Source organism: Artemia sp. Qi Xiang Cuo, chromosome 7 (assembly GCF_049724085.1).
Source record: "Artemia sp. Qi Xiang Cuo chromosome 7, ASM4972408v1, whole genome shotgun sequence".
NCBI lineage: Eukaryota > Metazoa > Arthropoda > Branchiopoda > Anostraca > Artemiidae > Artemia > Artemia sp. Qi Xiang Cuo.
The window spans coordinates 20,554,870-20,576,745 of NC_142800.1; the positions used below are offsets into that span (position 1 = coordinate 20,554,870).

At 33.5% G+C, this 21,876-nt stretch overlaps 1 protein-coding gene across 1 annotated transcript in view; it reads right to left on the bottom strand.

The window, feature by feature from the left end:
- Positions 1 to 15,217: 15,217 nt before the first annotated feature.
- LOC148950044 (nephrin-like) overlaps positions 15,218 to 21,876 on the bottom strand; it is a 295,913-nt gene continuing 289,254 nt past the window's right edge. Inside the window, exon 19 of the mRNA XM_089092085.1 lies at positions 15,218 to 18,333. Within this exon, the coding sequence (XP_088948211.1) occupies positions 17,939 to 18,333 (395 nt within the window). The 3' untranslated portion in view covers positions 15,218 to 17,938. The remainder of the gene's footprint in view (positions 18,334 to 21,876) is intronic.

Here is a 21,876-nt window from a genome sequence, read left to right on the forward strand (position 1 = left end):
CTGAAAATTTGGACTCTGCCCTTGCAGAGCATATTTTTGAAAAACCAGACCATGCTATTTTGTTTAATCAAGCTAGCCTAATTTCGCATGACAAAAGTATTGTCCAGCACTACTGAGAAGCTGTTGAAATTTATAAATACCAGCATTTAGGTCTAGCTTTAAACAGAGATTCCGTTGATTTAAGAATAAACGAGTCATATTTCGGTTTTCTCAAAAGAGAAGCCGATACTTTAGTAATCCTTGAAATAACCCTTGAACCACTTTCCCAGTTACGTAATGAAATACGTGAGCAACCCCTTAGGTCTCAAAGGGTGTCTGCAAGAAATACAATAATTAAAATCCGAAATCAGATGACATAGTTCTCCAACTTATTTAGTTGCTGGTTCGTTTTTGTTTTTGAGTGAATGAATTGTTTTCTTTTATTTCTCAGTTGTTCGCTAGTATGGCAGTTCAGAATTTTTTGGATTTTGTGCAAATCGCACATATTGGCGAATAACTCGCTTTTATGGTTGTTAGGTATTTGGTTTTAATTCTTATAATTTTTGACTTTTATTGAATTTTATTCTTCTTTTAGGTTTTTTTTTTTTTTTTGGTTCCTTTCACATTGACTTTCCGCGTTTTTTTTTTTTTTTTTTTTTCTTTGGCACTTTCCTTGGATACATTATTTTGTTTGGCACTGAAGAAGAAAGGCGTTTGTTCTCTCGAAATATTCGCTTTGTTGTGTTTTTTCAATATTTTCATTTGGCCTATAAAAACCCCATTTTTGCTCGTTTTTCTTTCTTTATGTTATGTCAGGCCAATGTGGTTTAAGAAATTAAACTACTATATAGGGATGTTTTAATTAAACATTTAATATATAGAGTTTCTATTTTATATAGATTAGGTATTTAATGTAACGCGTTCTGGATGGCCTGCTTTCCACAATTCTTTCTTGTAGTTTGCATAATTATTTTACTAAAGTATTATATTTTCATTATGTTTAGGTATATTTTATTACTGTTAACCTAATTTCACTTCTTAAGTGGGGTCACTATAATACATGTGTATCATTTTTCTTTGAACGCTTTCGCTTGAAAATTATACTTTTATTTCTTATTGTTTTAAAAATACCGCAGGAAATACCCCTCCCCTCTGTTGAAAAATATTCCCGCAAATACCACCGTCCGCTAGTAGAATGTTGCTCAAGGAAAAAAATTACCTTTGAAGAATTATCCCGTGGAAAATTCCACCATGGAGAATTTCTCCTTTGAAAAATCCCTCCCCATACGGAAAGATACTCTAGACAATTCTAAATTTCCTCTGGAAAATTCCTCCTAATATCTCCAAATGTAGAACTGAGTCCTCCAAATGTAGAACAAATGTAGAGAGAAAGTAAGACAAATACAAAGAATTTCCTACAGGGATTCTGGCAAGTTCTACCTCAGAAACTCCCGTTTCTTCGACGTAACTTGATTTGCTTCTTTCCTCAAACCTATAGATCGAACAGTTAAGCCTCTTAAACATTGATTTTGATGGGACAAGGATTTGACAACATATTCTGTCCCCAGAAAAAAAATCCTCTTATCAAACAGTTCGTGGTAACGAACTGTAAGTAAGGAGCGACCCGGCTCAATGGTAACCGAAACTCTAGAAAACGGGTTTTTGATACCAATAGATATATCAAAAGAATCAGATTTCAATGCTGATTTCAAATATATGAGTTTCATCGAGTTTAGTCCTACTCATCAAAAGTTAAGCGCCTAAGAAAATTTGGCTGATTTTCGAAAAATAGGGGTAATACCCCCAAAAAACTATAGAGCCTTGATAAAAATAACACTATGGTATTCAACGTATAAGAGAACCCCACTGTAGAGGTTTCAAGCTCCTATCTACAAAAATATGGAATTTTACATTTGTTGCCAGAAGAAAGATCACGGATGCGTGTTTATTTGTTTTTTTGTTGTTTTTTTTTCCCCAGGGGTAATCGTATCGACCCAGTGGTCCTAGAATATCGTGGGAGGGCTCATTGGAACAGAAATTAAAAGTTCTAGTGCCCTTTTTAAGTGACCAAAAAAAATGGAGGGCATCTAGTCCCCCTCCCACGCTTATTTTTTTTCCCAAAGTCACCCGATCAAAATTTTGAGATAGCCATTTTGTTCAGCATGGTCGAAAATATGATAAAAATGTCTTTTAGGATAACTTAATCCCCCGAAGTTCCCAGAGGGTGGGATAAATGTTATTAACTTTACCAATTGTTAAAATTTCTTTTTGTTTTTTGGTATTTATAAATATGTTTTCTGTTGTTTTTTTTTGTGGTTGGGGTAGGTATGGGGGGGTCGGTGGTTATGTTGGAGGATCTGTTCATGAAGGAAGTTTTCATGGGGGAAGGGAAATTGCCATGAAGGGGGCGCCAGACTTGCCAGCATTATTTATTGGTTATTGGGAAGTATACAACCATTTTCAGGAAGGATTTTTTCTGGAGGGGGGGGCTAGAGGAGGGGTTACTCTGAAGAATATTTCCGTGGAGGATGTTTCTTTGGGGTAAGGGACATTTCTATGAAGGGGGCGCCGGATTTCCAAGCATTATTTAAAAAACGATCAGAAATTAAATAAAAAAATCTAGTTTTTTCAACTAAAATGTAAGAAGGAATATTAGAACTTAAAACGAACAGAAATTATAACGTAAGTGAGGGGGTTCTCCCCCAAGTCAATACCTCGCTCTTTACGCTACAGTTTTTTTTAGTGCTTTCAAAAGAGCTATCTATTCTAATTAAACGGCTTTTGTGATTCAGGGGTTTGTGAATCAAAACTTTTTTTTAACTTTTAACGTAAAGAGCTTGGTATTGACTAAGGGGAGAACCCCCTCATATACGTAATAACATATACGTAACAAAAAAAAAAACAATAAAAAACAAGCGATACGGCTCAATAGTAATCGAAACTTTTAAAAACGGAATTTTGATGTCAATAAATGTATCAAAAGAATGTGTTTATAATGCTGATTCTAAATATATAAATTTTATTAAGTTTAGTATTACTCATCAAAGGCTACGAACCTGAGAAAATTTACTCGATTTTTTAAAGAGGGGGGAAATATCCCCTACAAGTTAAAGAATTTTAATGAAAATCACACCGTCAGATTCAGCGTATCAGAAAACCCTATTATATAGGTTTCAAGCTCATATATGCAAAAATCTGCAACTTTGTATTTTTTGCCAGAAGAAAAATATACGAATATAGAAGTTAGTTACGTAAGTTAATTTGTAAAGACATCCATTTAGCAAAAGAAAAGTAAAATTTTTATGCAAATAAAAGCTGCATTAACTAAAAAACGATCAGAAATTAAATAAAAAAAAACAAGTTTTTTAAACTGAAAATAAGGAGCTACATTAAAACTTAAAACGAAAAGAAATTATTCTGTATATGAAAGGGGCTGTCCCCTCCTCAACGCCTCGCTCTTTACGCTAAAGTTTGACTCTGTCTCAAAACTTTATTTTTTAAAACAATAAAAAACTTTAGCGTAAAGAGCGAGGTGTTGAGGAGGGGACAGCCCCTTTCATATACGGAATAATTTCTGTTCGTTTTAAGTTTTAATGTCGCTCCTTATTTCAGTTTAAAAAACTTGTTTTTTTTTATTTAAATATAACTAAGAAGAACGAAAACCTATTGTGTTTTTAGCTTTTGTTTTGACACAATTCTTGACACTGAACACGCGGTCCAAGAAAGTGGACCACGCGGTCTACCTCTGGTTATTGCTGTATACCATTTATATGGAGTTGAAACTTCAATAAACTTGTTAAGAGATCCCCTTCCTTTAAACTGAAAAAGCTATTTTTTTTATTAAAATGTATCTTTAATGTTCCCTCAATGTATTTTTCCTCTCAATTAAAGTGTTTGGCTTTACTGCAAAATAATTATGAAAAATGCATTTAGCAGTCACCTCAAGAAAGTACCCAAATGGAGCAACTGCACCCATCTGGACACATTTTGCAGCTAAAAGCACTGCATAAGTGGCGTAATTAAAGTCGTCATTTCTATGAAACACTGTCACTTTCCAATTACTAATAGAACTCGGGCAGTAATTTTGAAATTTTAATAACAACTAAATATTTCAGTATTTTCAAACAGTTCGTGGTAACGAACGGTAGGTAAGGAGCGACCCGGCTCAATGGTAACCGAAACCCTAAAAAAAATTGATACCAATAGGTATGTCAAAAGAATTAGACTTTTAAGCTGATTTTAAATATATATATTTTATTAAGTTTAGTTGTACCAATCAAAGGTTACAAGCCTGAGAAAATTTGCCTGATTTTCGAAGAAAGGGGGAAAGACCCCATAAAAATCATACAATCTTAATGAAAATCACACCATCAGAGTCAGTGTACTAGAAAACCTAACTGTAGAGTTTTCAACTTCCTATCTGCAAAAATGTTGAATTTTGCACTTTTTGCTCGAAGAAAAATCACGGATGTATGTTTTTGTTCTTTATTTTTACAGTGGTGGTCATATCGATCCAGTTTGCCTAGAACATCGGGAGAGGGCTCATTCTAACAGAAATTAAAAGTTCTAGCACCCTTTTTAAGTGACCAAAAAATTGGAGGGCAACTAGGCCCCCTCCAGTGCCACTTTTTTCCCAAAAACGTCCGAACAAAATTCAGAGCTTGCTATTTTGTTCAGCAAAGTTGAAAAGCCTAATAACTATGTTTCTGGAGATAACTTGACCCCTCCCACCCCCAGATTCCCTTGGGATAGGTCCTTAAGTTATAAAATTAGCCCACTGTTGGAAGTATGCATACATTTTCGAGTGGGGAGGACAAATTTTTTTCTGGGGGACTTTGCACGGGGATAATTTTTCATGGAGAGGGAAAATGCCAGTGGGTGAAATTTTCAGGGGAAAATGTAAACTGGGGGAATTTGCCAGAATCCTATACGAAATTTCTTAATATGTCTTACTTTCTCTTCACTGACTCAATTTTACTCGTGGAGGTGTTAAGGGTAATTGTCCTGGGTAAATTTTCACCAGAATTGAATTGTCCAGAGGATATTTCCGTGGGGGTGGGGATTTTTTCTGTGGATGTTGAGCCATATTTCCTGGTGTTATTTAAAAAAACGATCAGAAATAAAAAAAAAGTATTCCTTTCAACTGAAAGTAAGGAGCAACACCAAAACTTAAAAAGTACAGAAATTATTACATATATGAAGGGCATTGCCCCTCCTCAACACCTCGCTCTTTACGCTAAAGTTCGAATTTTGTCCCAATTCTTTAAGAGCGACTCCTGAAACGCAAGAATCGTTTAATTAGAACAATAAGAAGGTCTTTTCAAAGTACTAAAAATACTTTAGCGTAAGGAGCGAGGTGTAGTGGAGGGGCAATGCCCTTCATATACGTAATAATTTCTGTTCGTTTTAAGTTTTAATGTTGCTCCTTACTTTCAGTTAAAAAAACATTTTTTTTTCAGAAAACAAGACGTCATTATTTAGCGAAAGTTCCTTAATCCAAATTTTTACACTAAATCCCAAACTAAAAGAATATTTGTCCATAATCTAGATTTCTGCACAATAGATTTGCCTTAAAATATCAAAACTCACCAGAAATTTTTAGCAAACTATTACGTGAAAAACGATAGTGCTACATTTTTGAACAAAGTATGACCAGTCACGCTAATAAAACTTCTCTGAACAATAGTTTTTACATTTTGAAAAAGTCGAACCGCCAATTTTTTAAAAATAATCAGCAAAACTGTAGCTGTTGAAAAAATTCTGATTGTTTCTAACGACATTATGACCAGTGCCATAAATATTGGAAAACACATGCAAATCTATCATAATAATAATAAGGGAAGTGCGCAGGGAGGTTGAAGGTCTATCCCAGGCTCTCCCAAAAATCATAGTTTTTCTGAATCTGGGCAACTTCTAAATCAATTTTTCAAGATTTTTTTATTATCACCCCCCTCCCTTTTCCCTGAAAAAATTTGTATATACATGTCTGATAGGAGTTATATTAATATTTTTTTTTGGCATGATCCCCTGTACGATCAGATGCACATCTTTGCCCACTAAGACAAGTTCGTAATTTCAGGTCCCATTTTGATGCTTACAGGGTTTTTTGTTTTTTTTTAATCATAGACTTTCTTTATTTAAATTTAGGGTAGGAAAAGATACTATATATTGAGGCACCCTAACCAACGGTTTTGCGAGTCACAAGAAAATTGACATCGAACAAATTCTCGTAGCAAAGCACCGTAATGTTGTTGTGGTTTAACCGATTCCTAATATATTTCACCTCTTAAGAATTTAATTACCCACTTTACTTTAATTTCCCCACAGATTAACTGATTCAATGAAGCCAAACAGTTCATGGCAACGAAGTGCACGTCATGATTGAAGCGGCCCAATAGCTCCCAAATCTCTAAAAAAAAGGAATTTTACTGATACTTAATATTTCCCCAAAATCGGTTTTTGATGCTGATTCAAAATATACAAACTTCATTGATGAAAATAATCATACCTATCAAACGCTACAAGCGTGTTAAAATTTGCGTGATTTTCTATAAAGGGGTAAAACCAGAAAAAAATCATGTGATCTCAATAAAAATCACGCCATCAGATAGAAATTTTCAAGTTTCCATCTACTAAAATGTGGAATTCTGAATTTTTACAAGAAGAAAAATCACGAATGCGTATTTGTTTGTTTTTGTTGTTGTGTTTTTTTTTCTTGCAATGGATATTCGCATTGAACCAATATTCCTAGGATATGAGAAGAGGATTCATTCAAAAGCAGATTAAAAGTTCTAGTGCCCTCTTTAAGTGACCACAAATTTTGTCCATAGCCACAGGAAAAATAACTGTAAGTTATGCAATTTGCCGATTGTTTACGTATAGGATTTGTTATTGAGAATCATTCGATAATTTTTTAGGGAATTTTTAGAGAGGGGGGATTTTCCACGGAGAGAATTTTAGGGGAGGTTTTTTAAGAGGAAGTGTTACATTCAAGGGAAGGATTTCCTGGCTTTATTTAAAAATATGTCGCAAATGAAATAAAAAACTAGTTTTCTCAACCGAAAGTAAGAACTTAAAACGAAAATTAAAAGCTTGACGCTAAACTTAACGTAAAGCTTAACGTCTCAACGTAAAATCTTAAAACTAACTGAGGTTATTCTGCATTTGCGGGAGGCTTCTCCTTCCTCGTCCCTTGCTGTTTACTTTTACTTATGACCTTCAACTATATCCAAGCATTAAGTTAGGACAGGGGGGGGGGGGAGAGCTAAACGCTTAGACTTGAAGAGACTAGAAAAACCTGGTAAAAGTCAAATGTTGAGAAAAACACTTGCTGAAAACAGCGCAGTAGTAATTTTAACAGACCTATTTGGCCAAACAATTTTCAAATAGATTGTGAAATATTCTTCAACAAAACAAACAACGGTATCCTGTATACATATTGACAATAACATCTTTGAATTTAAGAGTGTATTTTTAGCTTAGGATTTCAGAAAGAAAGTGGGTCCAAGAGCTCCCTTTTCCCATTATTTTAATAGTACATTGCCTATCTTCTAATGTATTATTTCAAATTAATCTAAAAACAAAATTTCCACAAAAAGAGCTTTTCAAAGAAAAGTAGAGCTCCATTAAACCAAAAATTAACAGAAAAAAAGTCTAATAATCTTCCAGACGTAAAACGACACAAATCGTCATCAAGAAATAAATGAAACCTGAAATAAACAGAAATTACAACAAACAACCGAGTTAAACTCAAAACGAGTTGAAATTAGCATGGTTAGGGCTGACAGCCACGACGCCTTCTCAAGAACAGAACATAATTTGTAATTTACTGAGAAAAAAAAAACAAAAATAAACAAATGAATGTGGATTGACAGTTTAATATACATATCTTGGTATTTATTCCTTACAGTCTCAATATTTTTATTTTTTAAAGTTAAAAAAGTAAAACATTTAAAATGTATTTCTTTCAAGTAAAGCGCAAATTATGCTCTGATTTTGAGAAGGTATGGGGACTGGCAGCTCTACTCATGTTAACTTCTGTCCGTTTTTAGTTTAACTCAGTTATCAATTGTAATTTCTGTTCGTTTTGGGTTTCATTTATTTATTGATGGTGATTTGTTGTAGTTTACGCTTGGAAAATTATTTGACTTTATTTCTGCCCATTTTTGGCTTAATGGACCTCTACTTTTCTTTGCGAACTTATTTTGTGATTTTTTGTTTTATTTAATACCAAAAAGAGCTTATAGTAGGCGCGCCAATTTGCCTGGGTAGGGAATTAATATACCTAAATCTATATAGGTCAGTAAGGTCAGGGCCTCGTTCAAGTGCTTATCTGTCTTAATTGCTCTAGTAGGAAAACGGTTTTTTTTTCTCTCCGAATAATTACCTTTAATACATTATACAAGATTGAGAAAATAGAGAAGTTGTGCTTTACTTTTTTCAAGCTCGCTATCACACGGTACTTTCAGGACGGATCAATTTGCTTCGGTTGTAAGTGTTATTTATTTGAGTGATAGTCTACCAATCTTATTAGAGCCATGTTCTTATTGTACTCTTGGAGCAATATATGTAATCAAGAGCTAACCTATATTTTTCTCGTTCAAGAGACAGCAGAATCTTCAACTAATTTAAACTATCCTAGTTTACCCCTCACTAGCTTGGGTCGACGAAAATAACATGAGCTCATTTGATTTTCAAATTCTACCAATCTACAATTTCTTTGAAGCTGCTCTGGTTAAAGCAGCGCCCTGGCGCGTACAAAAAGGACCTCAGGAATTCCAATTTTTAATCAAATGATCTTACTTCCAAGTTTCCGAGACCAACTCTTCTAAACAAAGTAGCCAGAGGAAAAAGGAGTTCACAGAGACAAAAAATTTCGAATTTTAAGAAAACCTAATTCGGTTGATGGATATGGCTGAATTTCAATTAGGGGATGATGCTGAGAAACCCAGTAGATTAAAAAAAAGGCGAACAAAAGACTACATACAAAACAGAACGTAAAAACACCAAATGAACTTGGCTCACCCCTTGGCTCAGTTGATTGGAATGCAAAATTCTACAAATCAACAAGTTCTTTTAAGACAGCACTACTTAAAGCAGAAGCCTTGTGCATAGAATTTCCCCCATTTTATTAGCCTTAAAAGGTTGACTTCCCTACACTTATTTCACATATATAAAACTTTTAATTACAGAATCATTTTGAATTTATTCGAATAATAACGGTTTTCACAATATAAACATTATTTTCAGATACCTTTATACAGACACTAAAATGGAACAAGTACTTTCAGCGGTGGTTTATCAAAACTGAACCATTACATACTGGCATTATAAAAGAAAGAAAAGGAAAATGAACTATCATGGCATGACTAGAGATAAATATATATATTTACAAAATCAAATACTAAAAATAACCAGACATTTCAATACAAAGGTTTAACAAACAAATTGTACCTTATACAATACAACTAATGTATCCATCTAGATACTACATCCATGAGTATGGGTAGCTTATGAGAGTGGGAGTTGGCATTAGTGTCGACACAAAAAATATCAACACCATCTAGCGTTTGGCAACACTACATTTTTATATGTTGTAATAGGAAGAATCAATTTAATTACTGTAATTTGTAAAAGTAGGGGAACAGCAAGTGTCTTATCTCAGTTCATGACAGAAAAAAATTACAAAGCTCAAAAACGCCAAATGTTAACACTAATTAGATGGCGTTGAGTTTTTTCTCGACACTCGTGCCAGTTTCTACTCTTAGAATACCAATACTCTTTCTACTACATTTCATTGATCCACACAATTTGTCTTCCAAATAGCAAAACATCAATTTTAACTGATCTTCTTTAATGTGGTGAAAGTCTTTTATTTAGAAAAGTCTTGATTATTGTTACCTGATAGCAATTGAAATCGAGTTCAGTTTAATTCGATTGAATCAAATTCAATTCAGTTATGTAATATAGTTCAATACTGCTAAAATACTTTTTTTTTTTTGTTGTGCGACAACACGACAAGAAAGGTAAAGTCGATTTTCTTTGTCCCCTTTTTACGCAATTTTTTATACAGTTTTTTTATCCACTTTTTTTATCCGCTTTAATTTTAACCTTCAGTTTCAAGTAATTTAATTTTAATGTAAATCAATTATGCTGTAGCATATTTTTTTGGATCATAAGCAAATACGACAAGAAAATAAAATTAATATCATCTATCTACTTTTTTTCTTTGCATGGTTAATGATGGTAAGCTTATGGTTAGCGGTAGTAATATCAAGTTTTACTAATAGTAAACTAATGAGCACGCTATAATTTAACATCCAATTTTATTTAGTTAAATTTATTTAAATTGTAATTGGTTTAATGCAAATCAATTCTGCTCAATATATTTTTCGATCATAAAACAATACGAAAAAGAAAAATAAAATCAATTTCGTTTATATACTTTTTTTCATTACACGGTTGTAACAGTTCAACGTTAATAATGGTAAATTTTCGATAGTTTTAAATTAATGATCCCAATGCGACAATGATTTGAATAATTGTCATAAACGCCAATTATAGCTAGATTTGTTGGACAAATCCTTTCCCAATTATTTAAAATCGAATGTATTTTTCTAAATAATCATTGTCTTATGTTACACTGTATATTTTTAGAAGTTGATACACAAAGATTTAGACGTCGGATCTTGTTAACGACATTAATATAATAGCACAGTTCTCCTAACAAACCATACTTTAAATAAGGGCGCTAATGAAGGGCGAATAATTTAGTGGAAGCCTATTTATAATCAAATGGAGTTTGCAACCTATCTACGTTTTGTGAATTACAATTTTAGCAACTATAAAAACATTGTAAGTGTTACAATTTGTTGTATACAATGTATACACCTAAAAGGGGCGCTAATTAAGAGCGCTAATGAAGGGCGGATAATTTAATGGAATCCAAATTATTATCGAATGGAGTTTGCAACCTATCTATGCTAAATGAATCACAAATTTAGCAACTATGAAAACATTGTAAGCGTTACAATTTGTTGTATACAATGTAAACACCTAAAAGGGGCGCTAATTAAAGAAGCTAATTAAGAGCGCTAATGAAGGGCGAATAATTTAAAGGAATCCAAATTATTATCGAATGGAGTTTGCAACCTATCTACGCTTAGTGAATTACAATTTTAGCAACTATGAAAACATTGTAAGTGTTACAATTTGTTGTATACAATGTATACACCCAAAAGGGGCGCTAATTAAAGAAGCTAATTAAGAGCGCTAATGAAGGGCGAATAATTTAAAGGAATCCAAATTATTATCGAATGGAGTTTGCAACCTATCTACGCTTAGTGAATTACAATTTTAGCAACTATGAAAACATTGTAAGTGTTACAATTTGTTGTATACAATGTATACACCTAAAAGGGGCTCTAATTAAAGAAGCTAATTAAGAGCGCTAATGAAGGGCGTATAATTTAAAGGAATCCAAATTATTATCGAATGGAGTTTGCAACCTATCTATGCTAAATGAATCACAAATTTAGCAACTATGAAAACATCGTAAGCGTTACAATTTGTTGTATACAATGTAAACACCCAAAAGGGGCGCTAATTAAAGAAGCTAATTAAGAGCGCTAATGAAGGGCGAATAATTTAATGGAATCCAAATTATTATTGAATGGAGTTTGCAACCTATCTACACTAAATGAATCACAAATTTAGCAACTACAATAATATCGTAAGTGTTACGATTTGCTGTATACCATTTTAAGCCCTTCCCAAAACTTTCAATTGTTTAACTTTTTACCTTATAATTAATAAATCTTTAATAAATAATTGAATTATAATTAAATATTAAGTTGTAGTTATGTTCATTTGATTAAAGTGATACAATTTAATAAATAATTTCTTAGACCGCACTACTTTTTCATTTACAAATTCCCGTAAATGGAGATTTTCAATACCCTTTTTTTCAATATTTTGATTTGTTTAATTGATAAAATTGAGTTAAGAATGTTATAAATTGAAAAAATAAAGTTAATCCAAAGGTTAAGGAGAACAAAAGAAAACTGAAGAGGAAAGAGGCAAAAGAAGATAAATCAGGAAGCTGAAGATCGTCTCTGAGAGAAAACTGCCATCACCTCCCAAATCACAAAGGTAAAATACCAAGGAAATGAACACTAATCTTTTTACCCCTCTCCTGGACCCATCTTCGCTTAATTCATACCTGAAAATTACGATTTGACAAAATTCTTCTTTCGGCTGTTTCAAAATTGGACAAAATATTTTTAGCTTGTTTTTTGCTGGTTTTAACGCACGTTTCTTTAACTTCAGTTTGGCTATCACTGCTACAAAAGACCGCATAGATCCAGATGGAGATCTTTTTAATTAAAATTGAATTCTTGAATTTTTATTAGTTTTAAGATATACATGTTTGTGTAAATTCACAGTTAACCATAGTCTTGAAAACTTAAAAAAAACTATTTGGCATTCTGAGCAATGGTCTAATTTGCGCAGGTACTGATCTCCTGATTCACTGCCCTCGGTCAGGGATGCAATGCGTGGTTGGGGTCAAATCATATGACGCTTCCCGTGTTTTTCCCCCGGATTTCTCCAAGTACCCATTTAGAGCTGGGTCAACTCTGACTGAGCTTACAGTCACACCACACCTTTGACCCCCGTCACAAACTAAATAACCAGCGAAATTAAGACTTAATTAGTCCTTGGCACTTTAATTATAAAATCCAAATAATACATGAGTAGTTTTTATTTTAATAGTATTTTTTTCTTTTTTTTGTTCACTACACGAGGTAGTATAAGAACCAATTTTGCCGAAAGGACGTATATTTGTTGACATTTTCGTATAATCTGTATACAAAGCCGTTACTAATAATTTTACAATCCAGGAAAAATAGTTTACAAATAAAAGAATTTTCTTATTTTCAGGAGTTTCAGGATCCAAAAAAAGGTGGGTTATTTAATTAAAATTATATTTTTTAAATTAAAAACAAGCTTATTTTGAAAATGTTTAGTTATGTAGAGTATAGCTTAATAGCGTTATAAAAGCCTATCACTTGTAAAATTCCTTAAATCAATTATAAATTAATTATAACTACAAATGACGCATCAATTACACAAATATCCCCTCTTATCAGCTTATCAACTTAAATTAAAAACTAAATTCCTTGGTAAATTCTTGGTAAATTCGAAATTCGTCTTTACGAATTTCGAAGGAGTTTTGAATTGTTTTTCATGGTATCCAAGATGTTTAGAAAAAGGAAGAAAAAATAGAAGAAAAAGGAAAAAAGAAAAAGGAAGAAAAAGAAAAAAAGAAGTAGAAAAAGGAAGAAAGTTTTTAAGTTCTAACATTCAGATATAAATGAATCTAAACATTTTTCCTGTAAATTCGTATCGCGAGGTCATTGGACGGACCTAGGAGAAAATTTCAGCCTTACTTTTTAGCAATATTCAATTATTTGGTTTGGGGCGGGGATCAGTGGCGTGACCCTGTAAGCTCAGCCAAAGTCGACTCAGCTTTAAATGGGTACCTGGAGAAACCTGGGCAAGGTAAATGGGAAGGGTGTGCGAAAGCACAAGAAGGTTGGCCCCCAACCCCCCATTGCACTCCCCGACTGAAGGGCCAAGAAACGGAGATTAGTACCGCCGGTAGGAACTGTAAAGTCCAATGCCATATTCTTTACCTTTTTTTATCTTTTACCTTACTTATAAGCATGACACACATGAATATATCTTGCTCAATAGATTTTTATTTTTAGATCGAATTCTTCCTGGGATAAAATGCAGCACAGCTTGTCATTCTCGTACAATAAATTTTTCTGACCTTGTAACTTGTCCTTGTCCTATCCTATTGACCTTGTAATATTTACGGAGTCTAAAAATTGCTAATCAAAGCACGTATTAAAATCTTATTTCAGAGGTAAAGGAGATAGGTCAAAACGTAAAAGATGCTAATTATGATAAGATTCGTAACAATGTTCATTTATTACAAGGAACCAGACACTCCCCCTCTTTTTATATCTGTACTGGATTTGATTAGATCACAAATATAAATTAAAAATAAATACAATTTATGCAACTTAAGTATAATAGTCCTAGTGGCAGTTAGACAAAGTATACAATGTATACAAAGTATACATTGTATACAAAAGTGTACAATGAAAGACGATTAGTTTAGTTCCTATCAAAGTAAGAAATTAATATGAGAGAATTAGAACTGGCTTCATCACTAAGAATCACTCAAACTGAGCACCGAAAACAAGCCTTTAGTCACAGAAGGAAGGCCGTATGCAGGGGGGGGGTCTAGGGGGTTTGGACCCCACATCCCCCGAAATGTTTGTCCTACTCGTAAAAACGTAATAAAAAAAGCACCTAGGCAAATTTTTGATGGGTTTTTTGTAATTTTTTTTTATAAACCCCCCTGCCTAGTGAAAATCCTGGATAAGACCATGCATCGAAGTAAAAATAAGAATAGCGGTCAAAGTTTGTAAACTTTTGTAGTCAAATTTCGCTGTTAAGTTGGAGCTATGCCAAATTCTGAGAATGGAAAATTCGAAAATATTGGCTAAATTCGAAGAGTGGAATAAGTAGGGAAGTTAGGGGGAATCCGATCTCAATCATCTTTTCTATCTCTAAGCCTTTGGTAACAGCAGTTTGAACTGACAATGCTACAGTGAAAATTCTAATACTTTTCATAAAACACAATTTTTGGGGGGTTCGTTTGAACTTTCACCTTGTTTGATTTATGTAGTTGTTCACATATACCCAAGTTCAGTCCGCTAAATATTGGTCTAACCCATTCGAAAAATTCTCCTTAATATTGTCCCAAAGCCTCCTCCCCTTTGAAAATTGAAAAGAGGCCTAAAAATGAGATTCTTTTTGTTTTAAGCCCCCCTCTCCCTTTAAATAACATTTTAAGAAAAAAAAACTTATTACAACTAATACATAAGTTGATAAACCCATTGATTGTAACTTCAAATAATAGCAAGTAGTCACATAGCACCATTAATAGTGAAATTGATGAAGAAGTGGTAGGAGGATGATGGAAGGAGGAAGGATGGAAGAAGGATGATGCATTGACATACGCAGTAAGTTTCAAATTATAACCCAATACTAGTTCAAACGTTCATACTACAGGAATTACACTGCGAGTTCTGAGTAAGCAAACATTCGTCATTCAAATTAGTAGAAGTGAAATGTAGCTATTATATATTGGACAAAAAAAAAAAAAAACACAAGGACAGTCACAACTCTTTCAATCCACCACTAACGAGCTTTATAAATCATCATTATTATCAACATCATTCTTATATAGCTTCTTAATTATTATTAACACTGTTCAAGGTCATGAGCAACTAAGAAGTAAAAGCATAGTCTGCAGGGGCGTACCTCCAGCGTTTTTATTGAGGGGGCAAACAAGGCAGTTGCCCCCCCCCCCCCCTTGCCACCCCCAAACAACGCCGCTGATAGTCTGTATAATGCTTAGAGCGGCAGCCCACGAATAGATTGATTTAAAAAATATGAAAAAATTTTGCTTAGGATCGGCTCAACCCCCACAACTCCCTACATTTAAATAACTCTTATGACTATTTTTTTATGATATGATTACAACAAATTTATGATTAGACTTTTTGGAATAGAGATATAATCTCTGGAAATACATAGGTTTATAAAAATTTTATATTCGCTAATATTTACATTTACTTAAATGTTTCCTACAATTTTTTATTTTCGCACACCATTTTTGTCTTATAGTTTTCTGTTTGCTTCCGATATTTCAAATCGCTTTTCTTTAGGACAATTGTTACGTTTGCGATTTTCTCTGAAATCCATGTTTACACCCTGTTACGTTTCTATTGGCTATTCAAATAATCTCTGGAAACATGGCTGAGACCTAGACCTGGGTGAAGGTGTAAGCAAAAGGCTCAAAATATCTGACAAAACGCGAAAGACGCCAGATGTCGTCGGGCAAACATCAAAACGAGCAAAAAGTCTGAGAGAATATTTAAGTAGTTCAGATGTGAATCGGATTGAATACGATTCCTAATTTGTTATTTTTTTATCTTTTTTATTTACTCATCGAAGCTTATTTTTTATTGTTAAGCTTATTATTACTAAGCTTTATAATTAAGATTATGTTTTATGCATATAGACAATCTTATTTTATTTTAGCACGTGAGTCTTTGAATTTTAGCTTTGATCATAAAAAAACAAATTGGTATTTATCTCACAAAAATAATTATAAAATTAAAGATAGTCAAGTTTTTGAATAACAAAAAGTAATTTACAAGCAAATTTACCCAATCCCTAGTCAAACTACAATATTTATTATCGAATTTTATTTCAGCAGATTATTTCCGATTATCTAAATAGATAATATCTCAGATACTTGAATATGATTTGAACACTGTACAGACACGTGTTCTAGATTTGTATCTTAGATACGAGAAATGTGTTCGGATAAAAACAGCATCAACTTTTTATTTGGCCAATACCATGTAAAAACTTAAATTTAGTCATCAACGCAATGAAATATGTTTGTTCAGATTTATCTGTATATGTACTGCTACCTTTCGCTGATAAACCTTTTTTGAAAGATATCTAGGAAGATGGCATTAACCTCTTCTCAAGATTACTCTCAATTCTGGAAAACAATAGGAGGTCCGTGCCATTTTTTCCCTCCCTCGCCCCCCAGATTGATGTCCCTTCTTTAGGTAATAAAACTGCAATAAATTTTATCATTTCTTTCTTTACTGTTAAAGCAATTTTGCAAAACTTTATGTTTGTTGAACCTTGAACTCTTTGACCTTTTTACTTTGAAGGATTTTAGTCTTCAATATGTTTGTCATCTCAACGTAGGGACCGTATTCAAAAATTTTTCCAGTATTCGCAAAAAGTGCCCTTGGAAAAATTTTCCAGAAAGGAGGAGGGGGAAAGTTTTTGAACAGACTTTTCAGAGGGAGCTAAATTTGAAAAAAAGTTTGCTTTTTTACCCAGAAAAGCTTCACATTTTCCAAAATATGACCATGTTTTACACGTATCGTCTATTTTTGATTTTAATCTTTCCAAGGGCTGAAACTCCCTTGCCCTCAGACGTGCGCCTCCTTGCATATATTTCCCTCCGGATAACCTTTGACTAATAAACAGAGGCAAAATCATGACTATGCTTCTCCTCGATTTTTTGAAAAACCACATGTAAGATAAAGGCTATTTAATATATATCTAATCAGGCTATAGCATTTATACACATTAATGTACACTAGTCAACAAGGCACGATACACACGGACAAAAGTACATACTTCAGATCATTTATGATTGTCAAAAAGCCTTTTAACAGACAATTGTGAAGTCTCAGAAATTTACTTTCATTTGAGAACTTATACAGATATTATAAAGAAACTAAGATAACTTGAACCTCAAACGGGTACCCGGTTTTGAAAGGTTAGGTCTACAGCCATCGAATCGATGGCTGTAGACTTTAAGTTCTGTTCAGCGACTATTGACTTTGGTTAAGGATGGGTTTTATTTTTACTTTTTCTCGCGGGTCATCAAATCGGTGGCCTTAAATTTAAAGTTTTGTGGCGTCTTTTCCAGGCACCATACTACAAGAGACAACATTACAGCATAGTTTACCATACTTTTTCAATTGTGGCCTTCTGGTAGCCATTACGGAGGTTGGTCAAGGACGCGTTTTGACCCTCATGGATCGTCACATCGAATCGATGATTGTAGATCTAGAGTTTTGTAGTGTCATTTCTAAGTACCGTAACATTACACCAAAGCAACACTACCACACTTTTTGAATTGCGGTTCTCATAGTTTTACATAGTATTAAAACCACTTTTGAGGTTCAAGTCCTTTCCAGTTCCCTTAATCTGCACAAATGCCATCTACTAATACAAAAAAGGCACCACAACTCGAGATCAGTAGACAAGCTGAACTTTCCTTCTAAACTAAATGTCCTTCTGTTTCAATGTTTCTTACAGTGGCTGTGGCTGGATATTGAACGGTTATAGGTGGCTCGAGCATCGTTGGTGACCTCTCATGGTCATAAAGCCCATTAGATGGTACTGTTATCGGGGGTATCCATCCATTTTTTGAGGGTATATTCAGGCTACCCATGGGTGTATATACATTTCTATCTGAGTCTAATGAATTGAATCTTAAAGATCCAGTGCTAATATTTGGCATTGGAGGAGGTACCCCTGAGATACTTGGCGAAGGTGTTGGATAGGGTGGATATCTGTCACCCATAGCGATATTAAAATAGGCATCACTAGATGGCATGATTTGATTCCGACTAGGTGGACGTCCGGCCGACGTGGTATAATTGACATTGTCGCCTGAAAAATGTAACTTGTTTAATAACTACAAACATGAGAGCTATTAGACCCGAGAAAAAAAAATAGTACAAAATAAATAACAAAAATATAGTTAAATAAAATAGATAGGATTACGTTGGTGGGGCAACAAAACTTAGGCTCTATCACTGGTATTTAATGCCCTGTAGCTAGTGAAACTTTCAAGCTTTGAGAGAGGCGCGTTCTACGTTGACATCCCCCTCCCCCCTCCCCCGATCCGCCCTGAATACAACAAAAAAAAACAATAAATGGTATAAAAATAAATAACAAAATACAATCAAGCGACAAAAAGATAGTTTCTTCCTGAACTACAAACATGAGAGCTATTAGAGCTTAGTAAAATAATATGATAAAACACAATAATCTACCAGATAAAGAAGGGAAGAGGTCAATGCTAGAAAAGTATACTAGATACGGGAAATTACAGTCATTCAAGCCAAATCAGTGTTAGTCATTTTAATTTTCTAAATATTTTCAAAATAAAAATAAAATTGTCGGTATAATATTGCAATGTAAAAAAAATCTGCAAAGTAACGCTGAATCTACAATCGAAGACTTAGTGGCGAAACTTAGACATTTCCAATCAAAAACAAGAAATTCAGTTAAAGACCGAAAATTTTTGCAATAAGACATAGCAGACTTCAATATTTTATCTGTTATTAAATTTGAACTACAATATCGGCTTACTTTTAACCATATACGGTTATTATACATGATTCAAAATGTTTTATGATAACCATAGAGGCTTTAGTATATTTAATACGTCTATGGTTTCACAAACGATGACGACGTGAAATCTGGCTACACTACAAATGCGGAATTCGACTTCTATCGGAACTTAAGCGAGTTTTGTACCACTTAAACCCCTCCCCCCTCAACCCCTACTCATTCATATATATATATATATATATATATATATATATATATATATATATATATATATATATATATATATATATATATATATATATATATATATATATATATATATATATATATATATATATATATATATATATATATATATATATATATATATATAATATGGTTAATATTTTATTTAATATTTATAGTTAATATTGAGGGGTTAATATTTCCTTTATGAATATCCAACGACATTACCAATGTCTCAGACAATAAGACATTTTTAGTTAATCAGGCGATTTAACTGCGGTAAGCTTAAAAAGGGGTAACAAAACATCAAAGCTTATATTGCTTATATTATATTGGACCATCGGTTTTTAGAAATCATAAAATAATGTTACTGTGGTAATTTCTCAGAACTAAAATATATTTATTGCAAAAAAAGAAACAACCATAGTTTGAAATTCATGGTAATGAATGAACGAAGCTTAAACACACACACACACACAAAATATCGTAGATTGAAATTCAAGGTAATATGGAAATGGATGGTACAATCCAAGTTTTTTTTATCCAAATGAAGAGGTATAGTGGGTTGACGTATGACCTAGTTTTTTATCAAATGAAGACGTATAGACGAAGACGTACAGTTTTTTATCCAAATGAAGACGCATAGACAAGGAGACGTATAGTGATTTCTACGACTGAAAGTTAAGGACACCAAAATGGAAACATTCGCCCAATATAGTTTCTCAAACACACCAGATATACAATTTACATTCCTGATTATTGCCTGGACTCGCCAAACTGAGTGAAGGCTCAGGCCACAAAGGCCCATTGTCTCAAGCATTCCTACATCTACACTGTCAGAAATTCCTACTAAGCTGACGCGAAAAGCGAAAAATCACAATTACTGATACATTGAATTTGAAAGACTGGACAGAATTAAATAATTTCGTTAAATAAAAGCTAAATGTTTTTTAAATGGGTTGCTTTATTATTATTTTTATTAGGGATGTACACAAAGAGAATGGCCAACCTAGGAAAATCTAACATTCATGTAGATATTTGCCAATATTATTTTGCATCTAATTTGTTTTTTTTTTACCCCAATACAAAACGAAAACTAGTTCGCTTGAAGATGGGGTCCAGAAAAGGACCGAAAACCCCTCTCCTCCGAGTAGCTCAAAAGGGGCCAAATCGGCCAAAAACTATCATTTTCAAACCAACTTAAAACTTTCATCAGAAATTGTTCTTTGGGCAAAGGGGACCTCACATTTTTGTTAGGAAGGGTTATAGCTCATTTTTAATTTTATCCCCGCCCCTGAAACAAATTACAACGTACGCATCGAATTATTGTTATCATAATGAAAACATCTATTTCTTACCTTGAACGACTTGGCCTAAGGGTTGCTAAAAAAGGAAAACATTATTTAAACGAAAGTCGTTTTAAAGGGTAATCTTCTGTGACTCTCTAGAAATTTAAATCTCTAGAAATTGAAATACTAACAAAATTAAATATGGAACAAAAAATACAAGTGGAATAACCGGCTTTCTAACCAAATAAGAAGAAGCTACACAGCATATTCCAGGAAAACTTTAAATTTCCTTATTGGTTTTAGACGTTTTAGAATGAAGTGCGGCTTTTACATTGAGGAACACACACACACACACACACAAAACATTCAAGATGTATATTCCAGGCTCAACCCCAAATATGATTTGGGGCTGAGAGAGACTATAAACCAGTGCTTGGGCCATGCTCCATCTAGGCATGTCTAAGACCCCGATGCCCCTCGTGAAATTTAAATTTTACTACTCAAAATTTGACGCGTATTAACCTGAAGGAAGCTTAAATCGCCATTAACTTACACCATTAACTATCTTTTATCGATTGGTCCTCTAGGTCAAGGCCGTATCCAGGGGGGGGGGGGTACCGGTTTTGAACCCCCTCCCCCCCCCCGAAATTTTTGACCAAGTCGAAAATTAGTAAACCCTAGGTAAAAATCAGTAAAATTAGTCGAAAACTGAGTCAAAAATTACTACCCCCCCCCCCCGAAAAAAAAACCTGGATTCGCCCTTGCTCTAGGTATATTTTATACTAATTTTTTTAGTATGATAATATACTAATTATACTAAATTTTGTCTGTATACAACACCTTTTATACAATGTATAACATCATTATGATTATGACGTCATTCACATGATTTTTTTTTTCAAAATTAGGGCTCTAGAGTATGGTCAGCCGAAAGCTGCACGTCCTGCACATGACCCACCAAAATACCGCTATGCCCCAGTGGCGAGGCCCTTGCCCCACTTTTCCACGGTGAACATAACATAGCCCCACGTTGGGAATCACGGCTATAAACCAACAAATTTTGAACAAAAAGATAATTATTTTACTTATATTTATAACTATTTGGAATCAGCAGAATAAAAAATATTTCCCGACAAGGAGTTTACAAAGTGGGTTCAATTTCAAGGAATATAAAAGAAAGTGAAAAAACAGAAGAAAGATCACGAGCAATGTTTTCAGGGCTTTCTTTTTTTCGAAAATTCGAAGCTTTCTCACAAACAGGTTAATGGCAACTTTTGAATTGTTTCAACTCAAGACTTGTATTTGTGATGACAATGGGTTAGTTGAAGCAAAAAAGTTAGAA